Source organism: Lolium perenne, chromosome 6, assembly GCF_019359855.2.
Source record: "Lolium perenne isolate Kyuss_39 chromosome 6, Kyuss_2.0, whole genome shotgun sequence".
NCBI lineage: Eukaryota > Viridiplantae > Streptophyta > Magnoliopsida > Poales > Poaceae > Lolium > Lolium perenne.
In genome coordinates this window covers 123,570,010-123,579,915 of record NC_067249.2, presented here as the reverse complement: position 1 = coordinate 123,579,915, position 9,906 = coordinate 123,570,010, and the positions used below count along the sequence as shown (strand labels likewise).

The 9,906-nt window shown below is 46.5% G+C and overlaps 2 protein-coding genes across 3 annotated transcripts; both read right to left on the bottom strand.

The window, feature by feature from the left end:
• Positions 1-1,129: 1,129 nt before the first annotated feature.
• LOC139832491 (uncharacterized) lies at positions 1,130-2,182 on the bottom strand. Its single transcript, XM_071822265.1, has one exon. It carries the CDS (start codon positions 2,180-2,182, stop codon positions 1,130-1,132), a length of 1,053 nt encoding a protein of 350 aa, XP_071678366.1.
• A 5,166-nt stretch (positions 2,183-7,348) lies between these two features.
• On the bottom strand, positions 7,349-8,911 carry LOC127330402 (uncharacterized). 2 transcript variants are annotated; one of them, XM_051356625.2, is made up of 3 exons: positions 8,634-8,911; positions 8,233-8,270; positions 7,349-8,027 (listed from the first exon to the last, which is right to left on the bottom strand). In XM_051356625.2, the coding sequence occupies exons 1-3, from the start codon at positions 8,638-8,640 to the stop codon at positions 7,605-7,607; spliced, it is 468 nt and encodes a 155-aa protein (XP_051212585.1). In that variant the 5' UTR covers positions 8,641-8,911; the 3' UTR covers positions 7,349-7,604. The 2 variants fall into 2 exon arrangements, with proteins under 2 accessions (XP_051212585.1, XP_051212586.1); XM_051356626.2 differs by having other exon boundaries at positions 8,233-8,264.
• Between the last annotated feature and the right edge of the window lie 995 nt (positions 8,912-9,906).

The following is a 9,906-nucleotide window of genomic DNA, read 5'->3' as shown; positions in this document are numbered from 1 at the left end:
GTTTAGTCTGTTGATCTATCTTACACTACAAGCTTACTAAAATATGAACAGTAATTGTGGAGCTTGTTAACTCCGGCATTGAGGGTTCGTGTAATCCTACGCAATGTGTTCATCATCCAACAAGAGTGTAGAGTATGCATTTATCTATTCTGTTATATGATCAATGTTGAGAGTGTCCACTAGTGAAAGTGTAATCCCTAGGCCTTGTTCCTAAATACTGCTATCGCTGCTTGTTTACTGTTTTACTGCGTTACTACTGCTGCAATACTACCACCATCAACTACACGCCAGCAAGCTATTTTTACGGCACCGTTACTCTGCTCATACTTATTCATACCACCTGTATTTCACTATCTCTTCGCCGAACTAGTGCACCTATTAGGTGTGTTGGGGACACAAGAGACTTCTTGCTTTGTGGTTGCAGGGTTGCATGAGAGGGATATCTTTGACCTCTTCCTCCCTGAGTTCGATAAACCTTGGGTGATCCACTTAAGGGAAAACTTGCTGCTGTTCTACAAACCTCTGCTCTTGGAGGCCCAACACTGTCTACAGGAAAGGAGGGGGAACGTAGACATCAGCGGTTCGCGATTATCTTCGAAAAAAGTTTCGCAAAGCTATGGACGAGGCTTATGGGCCTATAATCCTTAATCTCAATCGCCTCTGGCTTTTTTGGGATCAAAGTAATGAGCGCTCTGTTCAGCCTGGCGAAGCCTCTGCCATCTCCCCCTCCAAGTTTCATGAGACCCATCAGGATATCTCCTTTTATTATTGGCCACGCCCTCTGGTAGAAAGCTCCGGTGAACCCATCCGGCCCCGGCGCCCTATCACCTGGCATCTCGCGTATCATATTCCAAACCTCCTCCTCAGTAAACATCACATCTAAATCGCCCAGATCCATGGCCGGGATGCCTAAGGCCTCCAGGTTTACCGTGTGTTCTCGCGTTTGGATGCTCCCTATAAGCCTCTCGTAGGCCTCCGTGAACACCTCGTTCTTGCGCTCCTGCGTGGTTGCCATCTCCTCTCCAACTCTCACCGCAGCAATATAGTTCTTAGTCCTCCTCCCATTTGCCACCGCATGAAACAACTTGGTGTTTGCGTCTCCCTCACGGAGCCATCTCAACCTAGATCTTTACCTCGCAATGGTACGCTGAAGGGATGCCAATCCAAGCACCACCAGTTTTAGTACTTTCCTTAGCCACGCCTCCGCCTGCGAGAGCCTTCTCGACTCTTGAGCTACATCAAATCTCAGGATGAGAGTATTCGCCATGGCAATCTTAAGCTTTATGTTTCCCAGTTTCCTCTCTCCCCACGCTTGGAAATATTCCGCCGCATTCCTGAACAAGGCATCCAGGCGCCTAAATGGGTCAACTATGCCAGGGTCGCAAACCCAGGCTTCCCTCAGAGCCTCATCAAACCCCTCCAGATTAAGCCAGAAGGACTCGAATTTGAACCTTCTCTTTGGCCTAAACGCCGCACTCAGCGAGTGGTGAATCGGCGCATGATCCGAGACCGATGAGGACAAAGCCTGCAGAATAGCATCCGGGTGCATGAGGTCCCAGTCCACCGAAACCATAGCTCTATCGATGCGGCTAAGGGTTGGCACCTCTCTCTCATTGCTCCAAGTGAAACGTCTCCCTTGAAGGTAGAGGTCCTTGACCTCATGCTCGAGGACAAACTGCCTAAACCTGGACATGATGAATCTATCAAGACGATCATTGTTCTTCTCCTCCGCATACAGAATCATGTTGAAGTCTCCGAGCAAGCACCACAGTCCCGGGCAGAGACTCCTCCTCTCCGCTAGCTCCCATAAGAAGTCAATCTTCTCCTCATGCGTTTGCGGTCCATAAACAGTGGTTAGCCACCATCTATTGTTATCTCTAGGCACCACCTCCCCCGTAACCGTATGAGAGTCAAAACTCACACGCTCAATATTCACCAAGGACTTGTTCCAAGCTAGGAGAATCCCTCCTCTCGTCTCAATCGCAGGCAAATACACGTAGCCATCAAAAGATGGCCCCAAACATTGCATTACCAGAAAATCATCGATTACATTCAGCCTCGTCTCCTGGAGGCAAATGATGCTAACTCTAAGACTAGCTACGAACACACGCACCGCGTCTCGCTTGGCTGGATCGTTCAGACCTCGAACATTCCAGCATAGAATCTCAAATAAGCAATCCATAAGGAGACCTATCTAACTCCTCCTCAATCCTCTGCGCATCAGTGCGCCGCCACTGCCCTCGTGCAGCGCTCGTCCCCCTCAAAGCTCAGGGGTAGCTCCTTGCCAAAGATGGCCGCAAGGACTCTCAGCTGCGCGTCCCTCACCGGCGAGTCAAAGAACTCCTTGAAACGCCTGAGATCCTCATCACTCACTGCTAGGTTCTCCGGACAAAAGCCCAAGGCCTTGAGCAACGTGCTCTCCGCGGCCGACGCCATCTTGACCTGTGTGCCAGCCCTCTCCGCCATCGATCTCCTAGTCACTCTCTTGGGGGTAAAGGGTTCCGCGTCCGCCCTAAGCCCCGTGGCTTTCTCAAACTCACTTAGCAATGGTGGTGCCAGGGTCTTGAGGATAGATGAGCAGAACCGCTTGATTCTCACCAGCTCCAGCTTCTCCTGGTCAGGCGCTGTCTCCTCCAGGGACCTCTCCCTCTCCTGTGCCACCACGCGATCTAGCACGTCAGGGACCCCCGCCTCCTCCTCCAACTGGTGGCCCAGGCCCCTTGGAACCATTTGCATCAAACTGTTCGGCCCAGTATAGCCCGAGCTGGCTTGGCCCGAGCCCAGCTCCTCCACGTCCTCGACAAGCTGACTCCCTGGCACGCTCAACGTCTCTCCGCCACGTTATGTTTTTGTTTCATTTAGTGCTATAAAAGGTACCACTGAGGCACTGACAGAAGTTCAATGCCTCGTGACCCTCGTACGAGTAGTCACAAAAAAGTGTCTTTCATTGATGGCTATTCATACTCCAGTGTCATGACAATCAACCTTTCAAGCATTTTTTTTTTGTATGATTTGAGGTTTTTGAAACCTTTTGCTAAAAATTGCCCCCATGACAGCATGGCTTAGGTTAACACAGTCTAATTTCAATGATCTCATATATACTTCTCCGAGTACAGCAAGACAAGTTTCGTCCACACCATCTAAAATACCAAATCACAAATAACATGATGATCGAACAATTGAGTTGACAATGTCCCCATGCCAGCATGGCTTGTGTTAACTCTCAATGAATAAGTCAACAAAACAGTATAAACAATCATTCTTACTATGTCAAATTTTATCATTTATAATTGTGTCTGTCAAGTTCGTGGTGACCCCACAACCTATTTTTCCACGAGCTTCGATCATGTACAAAAAGGGTAATAATATAGTGAATACTTTGGAATAACTTAGTTTATGTGGTAAAAATGCACAAGCAGTTTCCATGTTTAGTTAATATGGAGCTATTAAAAGATTTCTTTTCCAGTACGCCATAGATGTTTCATATCTTTATAGAGGGTAGAGGTTTGGGTACAAGAACACTACCACTCTCTACGGTCAACAAGCGTAGAAGGAACTCCACACCGGCTAGTTCGAAGACAGCCACAACCGACAAAACAAACACACAACATGAAAGAGCCTGTCCTAAGATAAACAACAAAGTTGCATCTCGACCGGTGCCGGATTCCTCATAAGAACAAACTCTCCAAAAGGACTCTCCTTGTCAACACACCATCTAAACACACCATCTAAAGGAGATGATGGCGGAACTTGGTCAGCCCCAATCAGGCATCGTATTGGAAATATCGGCAATGGCGTTCATTGCGCCTCTGAAGATCATGTTTGGACAGCGGCGAACACCGGAGGAGGACAACTTGGAGCCTCCATGCAGTGTCTCCAAACGCGATGCTCCCAACAGAGTGACGACGTCGAGGATGCCGCCATCGCGCCGATCCACTCCAAACCTAGGTTTTCACCCGAAGACATCAACCAAACCGATAGAGTGAGAGAAGTGTCGACACACCTTGACGACGCCTCCAAGAAGTTGTAAGACACCCGCGACGTTCTATGTTATCAGGCAACCTTGCTCATTTAGGATAGACAATTGTCGAAGTGAAAATACCTTATATAATTGAAAACATTCATTCCAAGAGATCTATCACTAAATAACAAGACAACAAAACCGCTCTTAGCTTCTTTTATTTCATCACTAAATAAAAGAAGTAATACCCAATGTACAAAACAATCCACCTTAACTTCTTTTATTCTTACCCTTTTCCATAAGTATTCAAAGACATAAAAGTAACTAACTATTATTTTGTTTCATATTACTCTGCATATAAGATTTGGTCGCAGTCAAACATTGCACGTTTAATCAGTTGTATGTTAAAAATATTATTATCTAGAAAATAAAAATGAAATAATTAGTACCGTAATGCAATGTACTATCATATCATTTACATTTGATTATGTTTATATTGAATTTTTATTATCAAAAGGGCCACTGGCGAACCCAGTTCCATTACTTGAATGAAACCAACCAGTTCTTTACATTACCTAGTTCTCCTAAAGCGGGAACAATAAGAAAAGAGGAAACAGAAAAAGTTAAGTCTAAACAAGCAGACTCCAAATAAAAAACAACTACAATACCCAACTCCAGGAAATTACAACTACGGCCTCCAACCCCAGGAAGACAGAGCAAAACGAGCAAAAGACCAAAACAGAGGCATAAACTAGCCCCCGCCATTGTATCTCAGAGCATCTCGACCGACGCTCCCCATAGCGACCCCGATAGATTTAAAGGCCGGGAGTGAAAATAGGCTCGCACCAGCGCGCTCTAAATGGCGTCATCCAATTTTCGAGCCCAATAGAATCGCCGGAAACTCCGTGCCGAAAATTTTTGGGCGTGGGAGCCGCCTGTCAGTCACACATCCCAAAAGTCGACGCCAGCGGGAAGTGGCGGGGTCGACGCGTCAGTGGCTCATTCAACTTTAACCTAACCGTCGCCTACCTCGCGATGGGAGTTATTGGGGCGCAGCGTCGGTGCAGTTTCCGCAAACGCGCATCGAACCGTCCCGTCGCGCGCGCCTTGCTCTTCGTGCCGACGTTAATGAGCGCCACCGCTCCCCCGCCTCCCTCCGGCCTATAAAAAGGGCCGCCTCTCATCGTCCCTCTCACACACAAGCCCTAGCGTCTCTCTCCCCAACCCTAGCCGCCACCATCTAAAGAGACGACGCAATGTCTGGTTGAGGTCGAGCTCGCGGCCGTGGTCGTGGCCGTGGCCGCGGCAGAGCTGCACGCTCGTCGTCGCCTGCGATGCCGCCGTCTTCATCGTCAGACATGGACGAGGAGGGGCCCGTGCTGTTCGAGTTTGTCGTTGTCCTCAAGGGCGACCCACACGCCATCCAGTGGCTGCCGGACACCTTCGTCGACTTCGTCGCCGGCGATGGGCGCCCGGGCTCGCTGCATCTGCGGGAGGCTGCCTGCGGCTGCTGCCGGTGGATCGTGGACGTGATCTACGACGCGCGCGGCAAGATGTACCTCCACATCGGCTGGGAGAAGTTCGCGCGCTACCACCGCCTCGAAGCCGGCTTCGTGATCACGTTCTGCTACTTTGGCGAGAGGGACATGACCGTCAAGGTGTGCGACGAGACGCGTTGCCGCCGCCACTACCACGGCGACTTCGCCAAGGAGGACAACGACTGAGTATTGTTTCTTCGCAGCGAATATCGGCACACATGTTTTTGGATGTTCTTCCTCGAAAAAACCAACAGGGGCACCCTCACCAGCTGGATTTTCCAGTTTGGGTGACTGGGTGTGCTCTCGAGTGTTCTTTCTTTGTAGCGAACACACGAAACCTGCGATGATTGGCCTAGTTAAGTTTAGTTTTTTTGCAATATTTTATATTTGTGTCAACTATTGTTTAAACTATGTATTAGTTTGTGGAAAACCATGTTCCAAACCATATCTTCGTGTAAACCACATTCCCAATTATGTATTAGTTTGTGGAATGGAATGTTTCTTCTCTTTATTCGATTTTGTATGCATTTATTTGTGATTTTAATTCAAAACATCTATTGGAGCCGCCGGTTTGGGAGCGTCGATGTGGGAACAACTCTCCCAAATAGAGGATGCAGTGCCGGCGTCCCCATACGTAGGTGCCGGCTCCTCTGCCGGCGACTATTTAGGGGCGCCGGTGGAGATGCTCTCGTGAAGAGCAGCTTCCGTGTCTTCCACCTGCATCAGAGTGGGCTTCGCAGGGGCGAGCGCCCAGGAGCTAGTCTAGAAAGGCGTTAGAGGCGTGGAGGCGAGGATCCCAGAGCCGCGAGGAGGCAAAGGCGATGGTGTAGCAGGCGCAGCTTCCCAAAGGAGGCAGGTACTCTCCCAAAGGGAACAACGACAGAGAACCATGCCTCACCCCCACTGAATGGCAGCAGGAGCCCTCAGCACCTGGCTCACCATGCCAGAGAACAGGTCGATCTGATGCAGCATCTTTGCTTTAAAGATCAGTCTTCAGTTTTTGAGAGTCCTCAGCACTAACCACCAAACCTGTTTGACAGATAGCCAAGTTTGATTGTCAAATATTAAAGCATTTCTAATCTTACATATGCTCCAAAGATTGGCACTACAAATTGCATTCAATGCAGCATGCTTTTTATTTGCAATCCAAAACGTGGCAATTTTCAAATAGTCTAGGCCTAGCTGGATGTCAAAAAATTTAGAGACTTTCCCCCAAATATTGGTTGCAACAATCAACCGAAGAATAAATGATCCACTGGTTTCGTTCTTAGCGTAGAAAATGCAACACGCAGGTTTACCAAGATTCCATTTTAGCAGATTATCTCTAATTATAAGTTTATTATTAGAGAACAACCAGAGAAAAATGTGAACTCTTGGTGGAACGACCAACGACCAGATCGCATGAATATAGATAGGTAAAATCCCCCTAAAGCAAATGATGTTGTAACAGGAGCTGGTAGAAAACTGGCCATTAGTGTTGTATTTCCAAATGAGAGAATCACAATTATCCGAAAAGGAAATGCTACTAGCCACCTGTTCTAGTTAATACCATTTTTCAAGCAAGGATGTACTGAAGTTTCTACGGAAGGAAAGTTTCAGGGTCACACCAACCCGAACTTGGTTAATAGTGGCGAGTTGCTCATTACAAATGCAGTAGATGTCCCAAAACCAAAGTTTAAAATAGCCGGCTATTGAAAATAGCGGCAGAATTTCTGGCAGCTAGGAAAGGCTATAGCCCAGCTATAGCGGCTAAATCATCCATTTAGCGGTTTTGCTAATTCATGAGGGAAAAATCAAAAATCATATATATCTATCAGTAGTTCACAAATTTGATCATTCACAGGCATATATTAACACAGTTCACATAGAAGATAAAAATAAGGCACAATTCAGTCCACATATTACATCATTATAAGCAAAGTAGCAACAACTTAAGACATAGTTATGTCCAAATCTTACATAACCAACAAAATGAAGTTGCATGTAGCAACAATAAGTTCAGGACATAGTTCTGTCCAGAAATTACAAACCAGCACGAGTAATAGAACAAGTTCGGAGCTTTCGGTTCACAGCAAGCTTACATAACCATCAAGACAACCTTGCCATCAGTCTGAGTCAGATGAAGCATCACTGATCAGTACATCAGGTTGAGATTGGTTACCTTCCCTTTCCAAAGATGAAGAATCGGAAGATTCGGAAAGCACAGCATCTTCTGGGACAGCATTAAGCAAGGCATGGATGCTCTTCTTCCTCTTCTTCCTAACATGTGCATGTCTCACACTTTGGGCTTGTGATGTTGATGCTTCTGGTTCAATATCAGGTTGTTCTTGTTCAACTGGAACATTGTCTTCGGGAACAATTCCAGTAATGAATTCATTCTCCTCATCTTCAAGAACATCCTCAATTATCTTCTCTATGGGGTCTCTTCTTTTGTTCTCTTTCTTATCAATCAACCTTGAATTAACTCTGACAAAGACAAGGTCGTTGAGCCTATCACTACGTAGCCTACTGCGCTTCTTTGCATGGACCTGTGTTGTGTATGCAAATTTTAGTAACCAACAACAACTGGAACAGATTTGAGCAAGTATAAATGTATAATCTGCAATATATAATCTGCAACACTAGAACAAATTTGAGCAAGTAACAACACTTCTAAGGAATACATGCTGACATTCCACATTATAAATGTGCAAAGAAAATAGTGATAATGAATTACTGGAACAAATTTCTTACTTGTTCAAATGCTGAAAAATTCCTCTCACAAGCTGATACTGCACATACTGCACATTAATTCTTTGTCCATAATATATTGCAAACAAAATTAATCCATGTCAACTATATACTGCACATACTCTAACCCAAACAAAATAAATTCCATATCAACTATACTGCACATACATCGTATGCTAGTCCATCTGAAGAAGAGAAAATTAAACATGGAATGCTAGTCCATGGTATGCTAGATTGCTAGATTGCTAGGTAAGTATAAAAGATTATTGACAAGATTCACGTCATCTACCAGCTACCAGCAACATATGGAGAACAATTTCAGCCTACAAATCTCCCAGAACGGATTCCCCTTTCTCTAGTAAGGTACGTACAAGCTACAGAAGTACAAATCGAGCAGCACTTACTTGACATCGTTGCCTGTGGTAGGGAGTAGCAGCAGACGGAAGAGTAGAGGCTGGAGAAGCGTCCGTGGTAGCAGGCTAGCAGCAGATCGAAGAGGACTGGATGCGCGGCCGGGGGTAGCAGCAGCAGTCAGTGCTCAGGGAAGGAACGGCTTGATCCAATCAGGGGAGCTAGGGATGCCAGGGGGAGGGAGCAAGCACGGCTGGCCGCAGGAGCTACCGACGACGGGCCGTACGCGCCGCCATGGTCGCACGCGCCGCCATGGTCGCGCTGCTGAACGACGAGGAGAGAAGAGAATGAGGATATTTCGCTAGGGTTCGGCTTCGGGCACTTCTATGCTGGGTTTGGGCCGCGCAAAACATCGCCAAACGCCGCGAAATGAAATTTTGGGCCAATTATTTTGGGCCCTGCGCGGCAGCGTTAGCCGCTATATTTTTTCCCGTTTTTAGCGTTAATAGCGGATTTTTTGGGCTAATAGCGGATTATTTCATCTTAGCGTTTGAAGGCCGTAGCCGTAGCGGCAAGTCTCTCCGGCCGGCTATAGCCGGCTATAGCAGCGCTATAGCCGGCTATTTTAAACTTTGCCCAAAACTGTACTGATGGTGGAGAGGTGCCAAACTAGGTATGCTCCCAGAACCTGATTTTGACACCATCACCCACCACCCATCTAAAACCCCCACTTGAACCCTTTGAAAAATTAGAAGAATTGACCACATAACAGGCAAAGATATTGGGTTGAGCGGTGGGATATTAAGCATCAAACACAGATTTCCACAGCTTGTTATCACTACAATTATACCTTTTCAACCAAGAGGCCAGGAGACAAATGTTGCCGTCCCTAAGACAAGGGATGCCTAAGTCTCCTTGGGCTTTGGGCATGCACACCAAATTCCAATTGGCAAGGTGTAGTTTTTGCTTGTATTTTGTGGTATTCCAAAGACAATTAGCCATTTGCGAATTGATAAGGTCTAAAGCCCATTTTGGAAATTTGAAAAACGAAAGCAAATAGATGGGTATGTTAGCTAGATATGTTTTAATAAGCACCAATCTAGCAGCATAAGTCAACAACTTCCCTCTCCAACCCGCAATACATTTCAGAATTTTGTGTATAAGAGGTTGCAAGTCTACCCTTCTAAGCTTGTCGTAGTGCAAAGAAATACCTAAATACTTGATGGGGAAGTATCCAACAATGCAGCAAAAGATGCCCTTAATGGAATTGATCTCTTTAGAGTCAAGGTTGATGGGGACAAGCTTGCTTTTGTTGTAATTGATGCT